Genomic DNA, 21550 nt, shown 5'->3' with positions numbered 1-21550 from the left:
ATCATAACCTGTCATAATATGATCATAGCACATTTATTTAGACCTGTTGTGACATATTATTGTATTTTATGGCTGGTTATGACAGCTACATAAGACTGTCAAAATCCACAAAACCTACCACACAAGGCAAAACATTCCATTAGCCTACTATTTTTTTATTTTTTTTAATGAACCATATTAAAGGAAAGGTTCACCCATTTTGAATGTTAAATTGTTTTTGTGCATCTGAGTGATTTTCTATCGATTCCCTGGGTCATTTCATGTTTCATGTGTATCTGAGTTATTGGCATTCAAGCAGGCAGAGATCCGTCTGGTATGACGTAGCACTATGATAAAGTCGCTCTCACTACACTGGAAGTTAATAGGACTATGACTTTTTGATCGCGAAAACATCGGCCAGTATCTCTCGAATGAGCCATTGATCATATTTTTTTGATATTCCTAGCTCGAGAAATGTGTAATGTAACGGAGGGTATAGCACATTTTCCCTATTTGTCTGCCTCTTTAGTCCAGGGTGCATGGTGCCGTTGCCAGAGATATTATAGAAAGGAGATAGGAATCCAATGAATGAAGGAACGTATAACGTCCCACCCAGCAGACTGTCGACCAATCGCGTTCACGTTGTCATGCTGCGTTACGTGGTTGCTAAGCTAATCATCACGCAATCCCTTCTCAAAACCAGCAACTGAGTTAGGAAGGACGCTTGTAGTTTTGTAGTGACTGGGTGTTTTGATACACCATCCAAAGTGTAATTTAATAACTTCACCATGCTCAAAGGGATTGTGAAATGTGCCTATTTTCCTCGAAATTACGTAATGTCACGATTCCAAAGCCATACGATATTACAGATAGCAAGATCATTATCTCACATCTAGGAAAATATTTGTAATGTTGTACTTCTTGTTGACGAAATTTGTGCTAATGCTGGGTTTTTGAGCTAGCGCCCGATGGAAGGAGAACGCTTCTTGTCCCAGAATCACCCAGAATGCACCGTGCGGCCCATTGACGTAGCATGGGCAACATTTCCCATCTCCTCAAAAGTCTATCTGCCGTTGCGAATGTTAGACTCCACTCTGGGAGGCACATCGATCTGCAGGTTGAACATGTTGAGATTGTAGACTCCTAAATTGATAGTGCAGTTTGTTTAGGCGGTTACATGCTGATATTTTCTTTGGTATTAGGGGATGTACCTGATAGGCCTATCTGGCTTATATGATTATGATGGTCATACTGCTTCTTGACAGTGTCATAAAGTGTATTAAAGTGACACAGGATGATCAGGATATGCAAAAAAATTAATAAAACATGTCTGTAAAGAATTCATTACAATAACAACAAAGGACTTAAGAAACAATCTTTCAAATGAAAGGCAGGGAAAAAACACATTTTAATAAAAGTGGGTTTTGGCACTCTTATGTAGGTGTCATAACTCCCGAGTGGCGCAGTGGTCTAAGGCTGTGCCACTAGAGATCCTGGTTCGAGTCCAGGCTCTGTCGCAGCCGGCCGCAACCGGAAGACCCATGGGCGGCGCACAATTGATCCAGCGTCGTCCAAGGTAGGGGAGGGTTTGGCCGGCAGGGATGTGGGTTAAAAAAATAAAATAAATAAAAAGTATGCATTCACTAACTGTAAGTCGCTCTGGATAAGAGCGTCTGCTAAATGACTGAAATGTAAATAACTAGCCATAAAATAACACAATATATGTCACAACAGTTGTAAATATATGGGTCATGACAGTGTTATGACAAGTTATGTCAGCTGTTATGACATGGTTATGATCATGCTATAATGTGTTATGACGCTGGATGTCAAGTAAAGTGTTACCAAATTCACTGCTCGACTGAGGGACTTTACAGATAATTGTATGTGTGGGGTACAGAGATGAGGTAGTCATTCAAAAATCATGTTAAACATTATTATTGCACACAGAGTGAGTCCATGCAACTTATTATGTGACTTGTTAAGCAACTTTTTACTAAACTTATTTAGGCTAGTCATAACAAAGGGATTGATTACTTACTGATGTTTTATTAATTTGTAAAACATTTCTAAAAACATACTTCCACTTTGACATTATGGCGTATTGTGTGTAGGCCAGTGACAAAAACTTCTAAATGTAATCCCTTTTTAATTCAGGCTGTAACACAACAAAATGTGTAAAAGGTCAAGGGGTATGAATACTTTCTGAAGGCACTGTAATGGGGATCCTAATAAACTAAACAGTAATGGGGGGGATGAATAATGTAGGAGATTGCCTGGGGGCATATCAGCCACTGCACAGCAACTGCTCTCCAGATCAAGGATGCAGGCATTTTGTATACAGTTAGTTTGAACCAGGCAAGTAATTTCCATGTAAATTCACAACACAAAGCACAGGACAATTTGTGTTTTAGCCGAGTATCGTAGCGCAGTGGCAATGAGAGACAGAACGAGAGTAAGATCAAGTGAGAGAGTGATTCTTTCTGTTCCCGGAATATCCAGAGCATCTGGTCGACAACGTTTGGTGGGTGGGGGGGGGGGGGGTGATTCGGTCTGGGCATTCCTGCCGTTGTCTTGCAGCCACAGAGGTTAAGCACCTCTATCTCCGGTCTGTTCTGATGGAGCTGGACCGAAAAGCGTCGGGCGGACAGGGCATCGATGACGGAGCCGAAAGAGCTGAGGCTGGGCTGACTGGAGTGTCTTCTCTCACACTTCATCCCTTTGGCAGTTTGTTGAAAAGGAGCCTGTGGGATCGGAGAGGCTCTGATAGCCAGCCGGCTTGTGTCAACAGAGGGCCTCAGAGTCATTAGGGATAATGTGCCGCTTCGGATCGCAGAGGCTCTGTGGAACAGGTGGTCCCAGGGTCACCCCTTCCTCCTTCCTCTGCTGTGTGGGGCTCCAACCCCTCCCTCCCCACCCTCTCACTCCTCCCTCCATCCCTCGCCACACATGGGAAAGGTTATTTGGACAATTGGCAGTGATTAGCTCTTGATTTGGGTTTCTCTCCATTTGATCAGGCGCCACGCTAGGGAAAGCAGCGTGACAGAGGGCCCAGCTGTAGCCGGCCCACGGCTGAAATTGGGTGCAGAGAACCAGAAGGGCGGTAGGGAGGGAAGAACAGAAGAGGCATAAGGGAGGAGGATGGAAGGGAGGGAGGGTAGGGAGGAGAGCTCTGTGGTCCTTTCCATCTTGGCTTTTTGAGTTATGGATTTGGGCCACTGGCAGGGAGAATGAATGCCCCTGTTATTCCAGGTGTGGGCCCTAAGGCCTAAGAGTACCTTCTAAAATGTGCTCTTTACTCGAAAGAACCCGCGGCCTCAGCCCCTCTACCTCTCCTGGGTGGTGGACTGCAAACAAGAAATCCCCAGCACTGCTCAACCACTGATGGCCCCGTGCCCCACCTGCCTGGCTTTGTCCATGCATTTTTCTCACGGTAACGGCTGTTCCATCCAGGCCTTTCGCTCTGGGTGTTCAGCCAAAACCCACTTCTCTGGCTGCTTTTCCATGCCCATATATCAGGCTAATGGTTCTGGAGAGCTACAGATCCAGCCAACTGAATAAAACACAGATTAAGCACACTCCCAAATCCAACTGCTCTCGGTGCATATAATTAGAACCTCTGTGGCCATTGTTGTTATTGATTCTCTTTTTTCTTTTGGCCATGTTTGAAGTAGTAGAGGAAGTTGTAGCAGTTGAGTGTGAGGAGAGCGTAGCTTGCTTTGGCGTTTCCAAACATCACTCAGGCAGTGTGTACCGACCTCCAATCAGCAGCTACGATAGGGCACACTCTCAAGAATGCGTCAGTTGGCGGCACTGTGCTTGCTTTAGAGATACGGGGAGTCTAGGCTGCTGGGGCTGTTTCATAGTGCGTGTGACCCCGCAAATCCTGGCTCGGGAACCGGCACGGCTTAGCACAACACAAGGACTCAAATCAAACAACATTTTTATTTCTGCATTTCGCAAGTGTCTAGTTAGCATCAACTGCAAACTTTGGTTTCGAATCGCAACGTTCTGGCATCATGATTTGTTGAGAGAGTTGTCTGTCTGAAGAGGAATCATCCCAGATTAATTTTCTTCCTTATTGAAGTTGCCAAAAGAGTCCGTCATTGAAACCAGATTCTAGTCACTATTGCCTAGGGTCGGGTTTTCAAGACTAATCTCTGCTACACACACATGCAGAGTGAGATACTGATGAGGGAAAATAACTTGGGCGGCTGAGAGGTGCTTAAAAAAAAAAAATAGGACTCCTCATTTTCTGAAAACTGCAGAGGCTCATTTCTGAGGTTTCAGTTTAACATGAACTTGGGGTACAAGGTGATGGGCCAAGGGAGGATGCCATTGTGGTGAGGTGGAGCGGGTTGGGGTGGGAGTGGGACATGGGTGGAGGAGGTGTGGGTTCAGCAGACCGGAGAAGGAACAAAACACCAGAGGGGGACCCGGGTGTCACAGACTGCAGCGCCAGATGACCTTTGTGAAAATGTTCCTACCCGCCTGTGCCTGAAACAGTGGCTGGCTAATTAAAGTTTCATTGGCATTGGATTTTCATTGGCACAGCAGACCTCGGGCAACCTTGGGGGCACTTAGACAATGCGGACCAAGGCGACTGGCAAAAAGTCAGGGGAGAGAAATGCTGAGGGAAGAGTGTGTGGGAGAAAGTGAAGTGAAGCATCCACTAGAGGACAGTGAGGCAGTAATGGTGTATGTCCAATGTTCCAATAACCGCCAATAGTAATGTTTTGACGTACAATAGCTAGAAACCGCAGAATGATATTTGAATTGAAACCCACAAACATGCCTCATGGCCAGGTACTTTACTTAAGTTCCGACAATGCCCTTCTGAAAAACATTCTGCCTCAAATTCAAGATCATATTGAATTGAACATTTTATTGAAACTGTCTACAGTAAGATTGTACAAAAGGGGACTGACTATGTGGCTAAGAGATATGCAATGTCAAAACGCTGAGTGCCTCCATTGTCTTATCGTGTTTGCTCTTTGAATTTTGATGGGTCAATATCAAGACATGCGGGACTTCTGACATAGTAGGAGCATTACCAAATACTGGACAGAGCGTTCCAATTCCAAAAGATCATAAAATAATTGGTAGCATTTGACTGGGATATTTCTGGAAAGATGGGCAAGAAAAGGTTACGCAACTGGCAGACTTCGCTTTTAGCCTGTATTTCACAATTTGCAGTCTTTATTAATGAGGAATTTATTGGAGCTGAACAAAGCTGTTAGTGTGTGTGTGTGAGGGGCTGTGTGTGTGAGTGTGTGAGTGTGTTTGTGTCTGTGTGTCTGTGGGTTGCAGCTTGATGAGGTCCTGGTCCGTGGTTCCTGGGGGAGGCAGTCCAATCTACATTTTATTAGGGCTTTATTGAGCTTTGTGTAGGGGTGTGTGTGTGTGTGTGTGTGTGTACATTCATACTCATGTGTGTTTTTGTATCACACACACACTTGGCAGAGCTTTTATGATTAACCGTGTCTGTTTCTTTTATACATTCACAGTTTGTGGAGTTTTAATAAGGGTGTGTGTGTGTGTGTGTGTCAGCAGGTGTGCATGTGTGTTTATATACTGTGTGTGTGTGTGCCACACTCACGGTTGGCAGAGCTTGATGAGATCCTGGTCCGTGGTCCCCGGGGGCAGGCCTCGAATGTACAGGTTAGTTTTACTCAGCTGCTCGGATCCGCCGTGACTGCAGCTGTTGTGGCTGGGGCTGGGTGGAGCCATGGGGTGGAGGGGTGGAGCATAGGGCTGCTGCAGGAATAGAGAAGTATATTTGAGTATGTAAAACACATACAGTATGTATGTGTCAGTTGCGATATGTAGGTATCTTTCACATGGAGTGGGGGGGGGGGGGGGGGGGGAGCATAGATGCAGGAAGAGAGAAGAAAGGAAGGGTTAGGGCTAAATATATATTTTTATATGTAATGTGAGTAACTCACACATCTTTGATGGAACCCAACAGACAGGAAATGAAGTGGTGGTGTATATCATTCCGGACTTCATTTGCTCCTAAACCTCTACGGCATACAGGACAGTACTGATCTGGTTTGCAAACATCACTGTGTCATGAGTGAGTTGGTATCATGAAAAATAAAAATAAATAAATGTATGTACTCACTCTGGATAAGAGTGTCTGCAAAATTACTAAAATGTAAATCATAAGAATGGCCTTTCTGGTGGTTAACTGTTATAGAAGCGTCATCTCAAAATGATGTGTTGAGAGATGTTGGAGTGACATTTTCCTCCCCGACTTCATACTACCGAGTCCAGAGGCATTCTCAAAACAATTTGCACCTCTACAGGTGAGATGGTTTTAATGAGACTTTCAGCATCTGAACCGTTCAACAATTCCCTTTCCCTGTGTGTCAACAAACCTCATCGCTACAGTGCATCGCTCCCTTTCCATGATATATTCCTTCTTTCTCCCCATCTAGTATACACTACATCCCTTTCCTCTGTCTCTCCCTTCTCTCTTCACCCCTCACTTTGTTTTTCCCTCTTTCCCTCCCCCCTCGTGTCCCTCCCACTGTGGATTTATGGTGTGAGAGTCAGGGCTCCCTGGATGCTGCGCCCTGTTAAAGCGTGAGTGAGAGAGTATAGCTTAAATGCCACCAGCAGCTCTAGTTAACCACGTTAACCCCCTAGCATCCCTGGAGAGACACTGCACACTGGGATATGGAAGACCTCCTACCCCAAGATAACACGCACTCACACACACACTCCCCGGCCCGTGAAGTATGGCTGATTTGATGCGCAATTTTGAGTGTTCTCGGGCAGTGTGTCGCCTCTTCCGACAATGAGCCGAGGCCCCTGGAGCGTGAAGGGAGCCTACGTCTATCAATGGGAGGCCAATTATCATGCTGGGCTAACTGGAACTGACGGCCAGCCACTCTCTCACTCGAGTAGTGAGTACACACAATGTGCTTAATCGCTGTCGAGCTACAGCATATTGTATGGAGAGAGAGAGAGAGAGAGAGAGAGAGAGACCTGGTGGTAGTACACAGTCCATTTAGGAAGGAGACTGGACATTGACTGGACTGGTGATTTTAGTAGGGGTTATTTAGAGTCAGTTTGCATAAAAACATCCGGTGGTCAAGACACTTTTCTCCTTAACCATATATCACTCTCTTGCTGGGATACTTTCATACTTTGACCTGTCATTTCATTGTCTTGAATTACACCATATTAGCTAATGTAAGTGCTTATAAACTGCATATAAACTATCACTCCTCCTCAAAGCAAGGTCAAATTATCCTACACATACTTTGTGTGTTATAACATTTAAAATAAAGTGCCCCCAGTACATTTTTACGCACACCAAATGAATATTAAAATCCGAGCCTTGACTAAGCTCTGAGCTCTCTCCCCCCATCCCCTCTGCTGTACTTTAGATTACCCACACTAAACGCACTGGGTGACACACAATTTACGTGCAAATTCACTGCAGCACACTGGCGATACAGTATTGGTCCCTATTGAAGGTGAGGTGAAAGAGTCTATACTGGCCAGTATATTGTGCAGTGCCGCATTCCTCCCTCCACTCCAGACTTGGCTTGCATCCTGGGTTTTGGAATTCACGTGTCCCGCCCTATCGATTTGCTTTCATTTTTAAGGTCAGAAACTGAAATCTTACACAATGAGGCATGGCGGGTCAACCCCGGCTCATTACTTACAGTGCTGGGAAAGAGGGAGGTTATCCAAGGGAAAAGAAAAGGCTCTCAGAAGCCCAGGGAGGAGAAATGAGAAGGTGCTAGAGGTCCCCGAGGAGCTGTGTAAGAGTGTGTGTGAGGCTTTGTGTATGAGTGTGTGTGTGGGAATGTGTGTGAGAGTTTGTGTATGTGTGTGTGTGTGTGTGTGTGATACGATCAAGTGAAGGGTCGAGTGTGTGTGTGTGTGTGTGTGTGTGTGTGTGTGCGCGTGTGTGCTGCATGCAAGTCTGAGTATGTGAGTGAACACCGACCAGCATGTGTGGTTGACAGTCTGTGTATCCCTTTCCTCTCACTCTTTCTCTCTCTTTCTCTCTCTTCTCCTCTCGAGGTTAATAAACATATTTGTTCCTCTTCCGGATGGTCCGTCACTGATATTTACCCTTAGCCTGCTCTCCCTGTCAGTCTGTGAGACGTGCAAAAAAAAAAAACAGCCCCCCAGAAATATAGAAACATCTCCCTCACATGTCTGGCTGATGGGAATTGAATACAGCACTTGACAAAGAGGATCTCTGATGCCTTGCTGGCTGCCTTCAGTAAGAGGAGATGGTTATGACACTTCAAAACCTCCAGGTGGTAAATGAGACAAACCTCCCGTTTCCTCTCCACCCCCCGTCGCTACAGAGGCATGTCAGGGATTTAAATATGCCGTAGCTGTATTTCAGATGGGCAGAATGGTTTACACAGGGCCAATTTACTGAGCTAGCAGGGGCTCTGCCGCCACCGTGACACACTGGAGAATGTTTATGAGTGTATGAACCGAGGATGATAAATATATCGTATCGTATATAGGGCTGCGGCGGGCTGTACAGTGTATATACACACGGCGACAGCGCACACAATTCTTCTGACTGGAGCAAGGGAAAAGCTGTCAGGGGAGTGTTTGTGTAAGCGTGTATGTGTTAGTACGTGTGTGTGTATGTTAGTACGTGTGTGTGTGTGTTAGTACGTGTGTGTGTGTGTTAGTACGTGTGAGTGTGTGTGTGTGTGCGTGCATGTGTGAGTGTGGAATCCAATCCACTGCAGATTGCCAGTCCAAGCAAAAGCTATTCCAACCAAGGCTTGATTTTTTTTTTTATCATTAGGCTAAAGTAAAAAAAAATTTATACAAAAATAAATAGCAAGAAAACACTCATCTTATACTGGACCGTCCTCCTGCTTATTCTGTAATCCAAACAAAGCAAACTCACGCAAAGAGGTGAATATGGACATCCACCCGGCACTATACAGAGCCTGCATAGGCGATATCATATCCACACCAGTATGTTTCTGGTATGAACACTTAGCAGATATGAGGTCCATAGAAAGGGGGAGAGTAGGCTACAGTAGTTGGTATGGGGCCTGTGTTTGCCCTCTCTGCCTGCCTGTGAGTGGATAAAAGGCCCAGAGCTGTAGCCTACAGGGATCCACAGCAGCAGTCACCGAGCCGGCTGAGAACTGGCCGAGGACCAACCACACTGCAGCCATGGTGTCAATATCAGAGCGCCAGCCCCCTCAAGCCTACTTTTATTTATTTATTTATTTATTTCACCTTTATTTAACCAGGTAAGCCAGTTGAGAACAAGTTCTCATTTACAACTGCGACCTGGTCAAGATAAAGCAAAGCAGTGTGATAAAAACAACAACAACAACACAGAGTTACATATGGAATAAACAAAACGTACAGTCAATAACACAATAGAAAATCTATATACAGTGTGTGGAAATGTAGTAAGTTATTGAGGTAAGGCAATAAATTGGCCATAGTGCAAAATAATTACAATTTAGTATTAACACTGGAATGATAGATGTGCAGAAGATGATGTGCAAATAGAGATACTGGGGTGCAAATGAGCAAAATAAATAACAATATGGGGATGACGAAGTTGGGTGGGATAATTACAGATGGGCTGTGTACAGGTGCAGTGATCGGTAAGCTCTGCTCTGACAACTGATGCTTAAAGTTAGTGAGGGAGATAAGTGTCTCCAGCTTCAGAGATTTTTGCAGTTCGTTCCAGTCATTGGCAGCAGAGACCTGGAAGGAATGGAGGCCAAAGGAGGTGTTGGCTTTGGGGATGACCAGTGAGATATATAGTCCCCTGTAGCTCAGTTGGTAGAGCATGGCGCTTGCAACGCCAGGGTTGTGGGTTCGTTTCCCACGGGGGGCCAGTATGAAAAATGTATGCACTCACTAACTGTAAGTCGCTCTGGATAAGAGTGTCTGCTAAATGACTAAAATGTAAATATACCTGCTGGAGCGCATACTACGGGTGGGTGTTGCTATGGTAACCACTAAGATAAGGCAGGGATTTGCCTAGCAGTGATTTATAGATGACCTGGAGCCAGTGGGTTTGGCGACGAATATGTAGTGAGGGCCAGCCAACGAGAGCGTACAGGTCACAACGGTGGGTAGTATATGGGGCTTTGGTGACAAAACGGATGGCACTGTGATAGACAAATCCAATTTGCTGAGTAGAGTGTTGGAGGCTATTTTGTAAATGACATTGCGAAGTCAAGGTTCAAGATTTAACTTTGGATTGGAGATGCTTAATGTGAGTCTGAAAGGAGAGTTTACGGTCTAACCAGACATCTAGGTATTTGTAGTTGTCCACATATTCTAAGTCAGACCCGCCGAGAGTAGTGATTTTAGTCGGGCAGGCGGGTGCAAGCAGCGTTCGATTGAAGAGCATGCATTTAGTTTTACTAGCGTTTAAGAGCAGTTGGAGGCTACGGAAGAAGTGCTGTATGGCATTGAAGCTCGTTTGGAGGTTTGTTAACACAGTGTCCAATGAAGGGCCAGATGTATACAAAATGGTGTCGTCTGCGTAGAGGTGGATCTGACAGTCACCAGCAGCAAGAGCGACATCATTGATATATAGAGAGAATAGAGTCGGCCCGAGAATTGAACCCTGTGGCACCCCCATAGAGACTGCCAGAGGTCCAGACAACAGGCCCTCCGATTTGACACATTGAACTCTATCTGAGAAGTAGTTGGTGAACCAGGCGAGGCAGTCATTTGTGAAACCAAGGCTATTTAGTCTGCCAATAAGAATGCGGTGATTGACAGAGTCGAAAGCCTTGGCCAGGTCGATGAAGACGGCTACACAGTACTGTTTATCGATCGAGGTTATAATATCTTTTAGGACCTTGAGCATGGCTGAGGTGCACCCATGACCAGCTCGGAAACCAGACTGCATAGCTTGGAGGGAGCTATGACACTGTGTGTGTGTGTGTGGGTGGGTGTGTGAGACAGAATATAAATTAGTGTGTATATAGGTGTGAGTGAGCATGTGCGAGGATGACTATGCAAGTGCGAAGTGCTGGGTGAATACCTTTATACAGTGTTATGTGCTAGTATGTGTGCTTGTGTTAAGCTTCACTGCGAAAGCCCAGCTACACTACAAAAACATAAGCAATTCATTTGTAGTGATGGGGGAAAAAATCTATACAGTTAAATATCGCAATATATCGATACTTTGACTCCATATATATATATATTTGTCTAGGTAGCGTTAGCTAGCACTAGTCGGCTGTACCTGTGCCAAAACTCTGGTATTGTTAATCCTATAGCTTGTTCTATAGTTTGTTCTCCATCATCTTTTAAATAGTGAGCCAACATGTTTTCAGCACTTTTCTTTCCATGACTGATCAAAACTAATTTAGTAATGCTCTCTGCGACAGACATACCTTGCAAAAGCATTCATACCCCTTGGATTTCTTCACATTTTATTGTGTTACAATGTGGAATTAAATTAAAATTGATTTAATTGTAATTTTGGTCAACAATCTACACAAAATACTCTGTAATGTCAAAGTGGAAGAATTATTATAATAATTAAAAAAAGATTGATAGAAATTAAATAACTAAAATATAGTTGTTGCATAAGTATTCAGCTCCCTGAGTCAAAACATGTTATAAACACATTTGGCAGTGATTACAGCTGTGCGTCTTCTTGGGTAAGTCTCTAAGAGCTTTACGCACCTGGATTTTGCAATATTACCCCATTATTATTTTCATAATTCTTCAAACTCTGTCAAGATGTTGGCTATCATGGCAAGACATTTTCATGTCTTGCCATAGATTTTCAAGCAGATTTAAGACAAAACTGTAACTTGGCCACTCATGAATATTCACTGTCTTCTTGGTAAGGAACTCCAGTGTAGATTTGGCCTTGTGTTGTAGGTTATTGTCCTGCTGAAAGTTGAATTCCTCTCTCAGTGTCTGGTGTAAAGCAGACTGAAGGAGGTATTCCTCTAGGATTTTGCCTGTGCTTACCTCCATCTCGTTTATTTTTATCCTGAAAAACTCCCCAGTATTTGCTGAGGTCAAGCATACCCATACCACAATACAGCCATCACCATGCTTGAAAATAAGGAGGCAGTTACTCAGTGATGTGTTGTGTTTGCCCCAAACATAAGGCTTTGCATTTAGGCCAAAAAGTGTATTCCTTTGCCGTGTTTTTTTGTATTTTTGTATATTTGTATTCTTCTTTTCACTCTGTCATTTAAGTCATTATTGTGGAGTCACTACAATGTTGTTGATCCATCCTCAGTTCTCACATCACAGCCATTTAACTCTGTAACTGTTTTTAAATCACCAATGGCCTCATGGTAACATCCCTGAGCAGTTTCATTCATGTCCTGTAGCTCAGTTCAGAAGGATGACTGTATCTTTGATGTGTCTGGGTGATTTAGTACATAATCCACAGCATAATTATCAACTTGACCATGCTCAATGTCTGATTTGTTATTGTTACCCATCTACCAATCACTGCCCTTCTTCATGAGGCTTTCAAAAATCTCCCTGGTCTTTATAGTTGAATCTGTGCTTGAAATTCAATACTTAACTGAGGGACCTGACATATGTTGTATGGATGGGGGACAGAGGAAGGGTTAGTCATTAAAAAATAATGTCAACCCCTATTATTTCACACAGAGTGAGCTCATGTAACTTATGTGATTTGTTAGGCCAAATTGTACTCCTTAACTAATTTAGGGAGGTTTTCCAATGCCTCGCAAAGAATGGCACCTATTGGTAGATAAAAATAAATAAAAAAATAAGATGACTTTGAATATCCCTTTGAGCATGGTGAAGTTATTAATTATACTTTGGATTGTGTATCAATACACCCAGTCACTACAAAGATACAGGCATCCTTCCTAACTCAGTTCCCGGAGAGGAAGGAAACCGCTCAGGAATTTTACCATGAGGCCAAAGGTGACTTTAAAACTTTAAAACTGAGGATGGATAAACAACATTGTAGTTACTCCACAATACTAACCTAATTGACAGAGTGAAAAGAAGGAAGCCTGTACAGAATAAGGACAGGCAAAAATTCAGTCTTTCAACCAGACACTGGGAGATTAATTTACCTTTCAGCAGGACAATAACCTAAAACACAAGGCCAAATCTACGCTGGAGTTGCTTACCAAGAAGACAGTGAATGTTCCTGAGTGGCCGAGTTACAGTTTTAACTTAAATCTTCTTGAAAATCTATGGCAAGACCCGAAAATGGTTGTCTAGCAATGATCAACAGCCAATTTGACAGAGCTTGAAGAATTTTGAAAATATTAATGTGCAAATATTGTACAATCCAGGTGTGCAAAGCTCTTAGAGACTTACCCAGAAAGACTCACAGCTGTAATCATTGCCAAAGGTGATTCTAAACAGGGGTGTGAATACTTATGTAAATGAGATATTTCTGTATTTCATTTTCTAAAATTACCAAAAATGTCTAAAAACATGTTTTCACTTTGTCATTATGAGGTATTGTGTGTAGATGGGTAAGAAAATAATACATTTTATCCATTTTTAATTCAGGCTATAACACAAAATGTGGAATAAGTCAAGGGGTATGAATAATTTCTGAAGGCACTAGAAGTATCGTGATATCATAATATCAAATTCCTAGCCCTATTAATTTGTGCTGCAAATCTCAGTTATGATGACTCACAAGACAAGCTGAATAATAATGTATACAGCCAGTATCTTTACAGCAAGTATATATCTGCCTAACACAAATCCCCATCCTCAAAGGGTGACTCAAAACCTAAACCTTAAGCATGTGTTCTTAAACCACTGTGTCTTCAAGCAGAAAGATACAGTGTGTCCTGCCATCCACTTCCCTTGTCTCTCTTTCCTGTGGTAAACCCATAGCCAAAGGAGTGAATAGGAAATCATCTTCCACTGCCCTAGGGACTGATGCTAAAGCCAATGTCTCCTATTAGGAAGCTAGGCAGACAAAGAGATCTCTATGGACGGATGGAGCGAGAGAGAGAGCGAGAGTGAGCGAGAGAGAGATAAAGAGAGAAAGAAATAGAGAGAAATAGAGCTCGATAGACAAAAAAAAGAGCGAGAGATCGAGAGACAAAGAAAAAGAGAGAGAGATGGGAAGAACAAGTTGCAGCAGTGCCTCCTTCCGACATCCCACTGGACTTCCGGTTAGCCTGGGGGCCTTCCATCCAGAGAAACAAAACAAAAGCGGGACTGGAATCTGGGATGCAGCAGCACAGCAGAGCAGCCCGAGCAGCAGCCACAGAGGACACCAGGCTATTTTTAAACATGTTGATTGGTCTAGCTAAGGTTTCTGTCGGTCTGAGGGTGAAGAAGACGGAGCGGCAGGCTTTAGTGCGAGAGACAGAGCTGGATATTGTGTTCTCTTTGTCAGGGCGCGTGCCTTTATATAGAAACCAAGGGGTTTAAATATAGTCTGTCTTGGCCCCCGGGGGAGGGAAAGTATGCAGAGCATGCCGTCGGTATGACAGAGCTGGAAGAGCTGAACGTTGTAAATCTATCGCGTAAGTCTCACTGCATTCAAGAGCAAACTTTGCAAAGGACATTGTGATTGACTTTGATTGTTGCTTTAATTATATAGTTTTATATTTTTAATACATTATACTGTATTATCATTTTTATTTAGTGACAGATAGCAATTTATTGGGGGGGGGGGGGGTCCAAAATAGGAGAGGGTAGTGAATCTTTTCCCAGGTTTACATTCGCAGGTTTTACTACATAATTTATTCCATCCTAGCCACATTTCCTCTTCTGCTTGCATGTGCCTCCCCTATATCAAGGTGTTTTGGTACTTCCCTTATGCACTACGCTTTTCCGTGTGCTAACTTTTACTATACCTCAAGTCAATATAGTCTACCAGTCTAACGGTCTATCCTGCCCTCTATCCACCATTCATAGTGACAATAGTGGTAGGTGGATCGTTTGTCCAGATCTGCAATAGGCAAACTAGCAATCATATCACACATAAAAACTTTCAAAGCTGCATACATTTTTTATATGAATCGACAAGAACAAATAGGAATAGCTGATAGGCAGTGGAGAGGCCAAGTGCATCATTGCGCATGAAAGAACAGTGAAGACATGAGACACACAGCTCACAAATCTCCCCTATTGATCTTGTTTAGGGACAATACAGTTATCCTACCTAGAATAGCCTACAACACCACAATGCAATGAATAATTTGATTATTGTTTTCAAGTGAGTACAACATTCTACTCTAGGCTGCTGTGAAAATGTCATTTGAATAACGGCGCAAAAGCCCTGTGATTTGAATGTTTCATTTGATTTGGATCAGTTGTGGGTCTACTCAACAGTTTATAAGGTCTAGAAAGTTCCAGTAACAGGCCAGTCTGGCTGTATTTTTACTTCTGATACTGAATGCGCTGTCTGTTGCAGATCATCATTCTCCCAAGTCGTCCTATAATAATGTGGCCACATATGCTCCCGGCAGGCCCAGTTATTCAGGAAAGATTAACACACACTCTGCCTCCTCTCCAATCCAACCGACTATTCCTCCCTCACCTAGAACCTAACGCTTCAATATAGCCTAAATATTTATCGTTTAACTTTTTTAATGTATTACCTTTTTATATGTGTCATAAACACAACCAGTCACAATGTTTTAATCTGATTAGGTTACTTCAAAAGTCTCCTGTAGGCATGTACACGTTCATCCAAAATATAATTTCAGCATCCTCAACATTTCTTGACATTAACCAGGTTTCCATCCAACCTTTTTATACGAGTAAACAAGCCTACATGTCTGATAAAAAAATGTCACCACATCATGGGAAAGCATGCAGTTTATTAGGCTACAGATGAATGAAGTTATGATGAACTTCACAGAGTGGTGACAGTGCACAGTGATGAGGTTGATGCTCCTTTCAATATATATCGAGGGTCTTATTCTGGTGACATGATATGATCGATGCTTGGCTGCCATTTGACAAATAATCTTGCACTTTTGTCCATAATAATCTCATCATGTAGTAGGCTATACCTGCACTGTATCTGCAAGCTGTTGGCTAGAGCGCACGTACCAATACCAGAGTGGGCACATTTGCTATACCTACGCAACATTTTGACAAAACCATCAGTAGGCCTAGAATTACAATTTTTATGGAAACCCGTTTAACATGGAATTTTTTATTCGGTCCGTGGGAATTTTACCTAAAAATATTTTTTTATGTGCACTATGTATTTACACACAGACTTTTTATCTGCAACAAGTCCGTTTTATGGAAACACAACTCTGATGGTAAAAAACCCCAGGGTTTCCCTTAGCTGGCAATTGCCAGCATTTGGCCTATAAAACAATTGTAATAAAAATTGTAGTGGGCCAAATGGTCCAGGAGAGGCTGTCCATCATAGCCTACACCCCGAATTCACGCTTCAGCACCATTCTCTCACACCTTGCCGGCATGTGTGCCTGCTGCTGAGGAGAGAGAGAGAGCGACAAAGGAACTGTTGATTGTGAAGATGGATCCTGAAAAAGGCCTTTTTCATTTAAGTAAAATAAAGGTTAGAGGAAAAAGAGTATGCCTATAGTGAAAAGCCTACAAGGGGAATTTAATATAAGTTATTTTTAACTGAGTGCTCCATATTTACTTTAACCTTTACTGCAGTGGGCTAAATCAGGGTCACACAGAGTGTTTCTTGATAGTCTTAAACAAACTTACTTTGAAACCAAAGTATACACCTCACACACATGGTTATGGGCAAAAAAAAACGAATACACGTCAGATATAGAGTTGAAATGTATTCCATGTTTAGTTTGCATCCCAATATTGCACTTTATACATCACAAAAGACTGAAATATAACAAAACCGTTTGACAAAGAAACACCGGCTGTTCGGCAGGTTTTTTGAAATAATGTTGATTTAATTATTAAATTATGAAAACATATTAATACAATTCCACCCATGAGGCCACTAGGTCATTTGACTGCAGGAAAGGACAACGATAGGTTATAAGTAGGTCTGTTGTAAAATAAATAACATTAGCCTGTCATTTGTTGGGTATGGTAGCCACTTGCCTTTATTGGTAAAATGTTGTGAAGGTTTAAACCAGTTTGCAAGTGTTTTGTTTCATTCTGTTGAGCCATTTTCTTTGGCCAAATTAAGTTCCAACTGTAATGCTGTGTTTGCCGCAATATAATAGCATGCTTACATTTTCTCTATAAACAATGGGTTAACTTACCTTTGATATTACCCTAATACAGTTTAGAAACTTTTGTGAAGGTTTGGTGTGGTGTGGTTATTATTAAACTTTAGCTACTCCGACAGTTCAACTTGAGGTGAGGATGAATGTTTCAGGCCTTCCAGAGTTACTACTATAACCTAACAATATAAAGCTTATCTTTATACAAAAAATATGGATCGAAAATTAACGAATTAGCCTTCTTCTGTACATCTAAATCTGTATAGCAGACACAGTAGCCATCTGACATAAAGAAATGCATGTTGGTGGCATATCTCTATTTCTCTCTCTATCTCTCTGGGGCTAGGACTAAGCTTCTCTTCCTTTATATAGGCTATATATTTTTTCAATATTAATATCATACAGCGGACACCTAAGCCTATAGGCCGATGCATGCAATGCCCTGATGCATTTAGAGCTCAAATCTCCGACAGCTGAACCATGAGGTGGACAATTATTGTTTTTGGGAAGTAGCCTAAAAAACAAACAAAGAATTGGCTATAAAGTTGTGCATATGCTACAAATCTAAACACAAGGAATAGTGTTTTTGTAATTTGTTATAGGCTGTTTTTAAGGACACATAAATTAGGCTTATTTGGCCAGTATCCCTCGTTTATTGATGGCACTGGGTGTGCCAAGTCGGATCTGAATGCATATGGATGTCTGGTAAATTTCTCAAATGTCCGGTAAATTAAAATCTTCCTGGTCATGTTGTCCCCCACCAAATTTTCCTAAAGGAAACCCTGAAATGTGCATCTTGTTTTTATGCAGATTTTATAATATTTAGAAAATCTGACGACAATTGAATAGAAACCTATAGACACCCCAGCCAAGTGCGCTAGTCGAGTGTCACTTTGATTATGCCTGCACATCATGGTTCACCAGCAGCCCCAAACATCTAAAGAATAAGCTACAGACTAGAGTTGAATATTTTCCTGGTATTTTACAAATGTTCCATCCCTAGAATAATCACTTTTCTCCCGGGTAACCCGGTATTTCCCTCACAAACCGTAAGTGTCATTCTAAAGCATATAAAGCATACTACTACAGTGGGGAGAACAAGTATTTGATAGAATGCAGATTTTGCAGGTTTTCCTACTTACAAAGCATGTAGAGGTCTGTAATTTTTATCATAGGTACACTTCAACTGTGTAGTTCTGGGCTGATCCCTCATCTTCCTCATGATCATTGATGCCCCACGAGGTGAGATCTTGCATGGAGCCCCAGACCGAGGGTGATTGACCGTCATCTTGAACTTCTTCCATTTTCTAATAATTGCGCCAACAGTTGTTGCCTTCTCACCAAGCTGCTTGCCTATTGTCCTGTAGCCCATCCCAGCCTTGTGCAGGTCTACAATTTTATCCCTGATGTCCTTACACAGCTATCTGGTCTTGGCCATTGTGGAGAGGTTGGAGTCTGTTTGATTGAGTGTGTGGACAGGTGTCTTTTATACAGGTAACGAGTTCAAACAGGTGCAGTTAATACAGGTAATGAGTGGAGAACAGGAGGGCTTCTTAAAGAAAAACTAACAGGTCTGTGAGAGCCGGAATTCTTACTGGTTGGTAGGTGATCAAATACTTATGTCATGCAATAAAATGCAAATTAATTACTTAAAAATCATACAATGTGATTTTCCGGATTTTTGTTTTAGGTTCCGTCTCTCACAGTTGAAGTGTACCTATGATAACAATTACAGACCTCTACATGCTTTGTAAGTAGGAAAACCTGCAAAATCGAAAGTGTATCAAATACTTGTTCTCCCCACTGTATGTCTGGATTTGATTAGAGCTTTGATTGGCATGAAAATTCAAGTCTAATGCTACCTGAGCCTGATGAGCCATACATTAAATACATTTTATGAGCCCAAGCCCAAAAAAGCCCAAATTATTTTGCCGTTATCAATACATAGCCTATAGGCTACCGCACATTACACATGACAGAAAAACAAAAGCCTGAAGATGTAGCTATGCTCTCTTGGGTAAGTAAATGAAACAAGCTCCAGTAAGCTAATCTTTTTGAGTGTGGACTGTATTACAGTATTGTACTATACAGTATTATATGGACTGGAATTACGCACCTCTTTTAAACCATGAAGCTTGGAGAGAACATGTGATGCTGGTGCAGGACATGCGGCCTACAAAGTTACAATTATAAGCTAGCGAATTTGATTTTAATTTTGAAATATATTTTACAATTAGTAGGCTGACGCATGCATACCTTTCATCATATTTCCCCTTATGCCTCTTTTTGTCTTTATTATTCAACAGTTAAATGAACTAAGTTTTGTTGTCCTATCGTCATCATTGTAATGACATCCTTGAATAATATAGGACTAGAATAAGATGCAGACAGCTTCTTTTTTTCTTCACTAAGATTGAATGGTTACGGGTCTGAACAAATAACCGCTATAGCCTACTGTCATCCCACTTCTTTCAAACTTTCTTGCCCGTGGAGCTTGCATCCCTCTTCGTATAGTCTATTAGTATAACAAATGCACACAAAAAGATCCAGCATGCTATTCTAGTCTTGCTTTTTCTGGGAGTCCAAAAGCTGAGTGTACAAAACATTAAGGACACCTGCTCTTTCCATGACATAGACTGACCAGGTGAATCCAGGGGAAAGCTATGATCCCCTATTGATGTCAATTTTTAAACCTTGAGACAATTGAGACATGGATTGTATATGTGCGCCATTCAGAGGGTGAATGGATTGAAGTGCCTTTGAATGGGGTATGGTAGTAGATGCCAGGCGCACCAGGTTGTGTCAAGAACTGCAACGCTGCTGGGATTTTCATGCTCAACAGTTTCCCGTGTGTATCAAGAATGTCCCACCACCCAAAGGACATCCAGCCAACTTGACACAACTGAGGGAAGCATTGGAGTCAACATGGACCAGCATCCCTGGACAAAAGTTATAAATTATATGGGTACATTATTTCAGAGTATGTGTATATGAGTACAAGATAGACAGGTGCATGAGGAACAAGACATTTACAGTAGAGGGCGTTCATGGAACCTACATAACCACTCCTACACTGTCTACGTTTAAACAGGTCCTTGGACAACCATAAACCTCCATCGCAACAGACATTAATAGTCAACTGGTGTTTAAGAGACATTTTAATGCTGAGGCGTGTTAGTGGGAGTGATTTACGTTTTCAGGGGAATAACTAAAAGGGCAGAGAGTGTCGTGACCTGAGCCAAAGTACAACTCGACGGGCATAAATATTTGGGCTGATTTGTCATCATTACAGTTACAGCCGACTCGCCCGCGAGCGTGGGAGGAGAGTCTGCCGAGACAGAAGGTTCCAGAATTCCGTCGCCTCCAAAACTCTCGAAGCTAGTTCTCCCCGAGCTCTTTAACCTGTTGTTAAGAAATGGTCACAACACTCACAATCATATTAGTGCAAACACAATACGAAAACAAATTGTCTACCGGTTTATTAAGGCTATTTTGATTTTCATTCCTGTGCATTTACATCCAATTGAAACGGACTATATACGGAACAGTTGGTTTTATTCAATTGGTTTATTCAATTTACTTCTAGTTACCGTAGCTTGGGTACTCTCTGCTGCGTTTTAATATATTGTGACTGATATGATAAGTAGGTAGCTCTCTGTTCGATTCTCCACAGTGTGCAGACTGAATGGGGTGGAGATTTTTGTGCAGATTGAATGGAGATTTCTGCTGTGAAGTAAAGCTGCAGTGTTGCTGGGAGAGCAGGGGTCTCGTCTCCTCCTCTCTCTCTCTCTTCCGCTCTCTCTCTAATTGGGAGTCACATTCTTCAAACACAAACAGAGGCGAGGGTGGGGGCGCGGCCCACTCCTGTGTGACCTCTCTCTCCCACTCTCTAGCCCTTACTCCCTCTTTTTCTCTCTCTCCCTCTCAGACGTCTGTCTGCCAATCCAGTCATGCACATGAGCCTGGCAACGTGCCCAACCTGCGCTGCTGCAGTCACACAAAGAATACACACAGACACAGACTGTGTTATCACACACACACATTGTGCTATCAGAAACACACACACAACTTTCATGCACATGAGCACGTAGACATGCACATGTCCTAATAGGTGATAGACAATGCACTTCATGCATTAAAGTACAACATATACCTCCTCACGTATAACATCTCCTCTCCCATACACATGCATCCGCTCACACAGGCAGATATACACAGAGCACTTATAGCTGCCAGTTCTATCCAGCTCCATTGGCTGCAGGCAGAGTAACTGGGCTTGGCCTGGCCTGGGTGGAGGAGAGTTATTGCTGATGTGCAGGGAGGGCTGGGAGGAGAGGGGAGGGGGCCGCTCCCGACAGAGCAAATTTACGTCTCTCCTACAGAAGGTCAACTGTGCTCAAATTCATAAATAAGGGGGTAATTGG

General features: G+C 42.6%; 1 protein-coding gene across 1 annotated transcript in view; it reads right to left on the bottom strand.

Moving 5' to 3' along the window:
- Positions 1-21550, bottom strand: part of LOC311114553 (RNA-binding motif, single-stranded-interacting protein 3-like) — a gene marked incomplete at its 3' end in the record, with an annotated part of 106006 nt that overhangs the window by 36566 nt on the left and 47890 nt on the right. Inside the window, exon 2 of the mRNA XM_084189795.1 lies at positions 5579-5736. Coding sequence (XP_084045921.1) covers positions 5579-5736 — 158 coding nt within the window. The remainder of the gene's footprint in view (positions 1-5578; positions 5737-21550) is intronic.

The sequence above is a fragment of the Coregonus lavaretus genome (assembly GCF_964263955.1).
Source record: "Coregonus lavaretus genome assembly, contig: HAP1_SCAFFOLD_1262, whole genome shotgun sequence".
Classification (NCBI taxonomy): domain Eukaryota; kingdom Metazoa; phylum Chordata; class Actinopteri; order Salmoniformes; family Salmonidae; genus Coregonus; species Coregonus lavaretus.
This window is presented reverse-complemented; position numbering and strand designations above follow the sequence as displayed.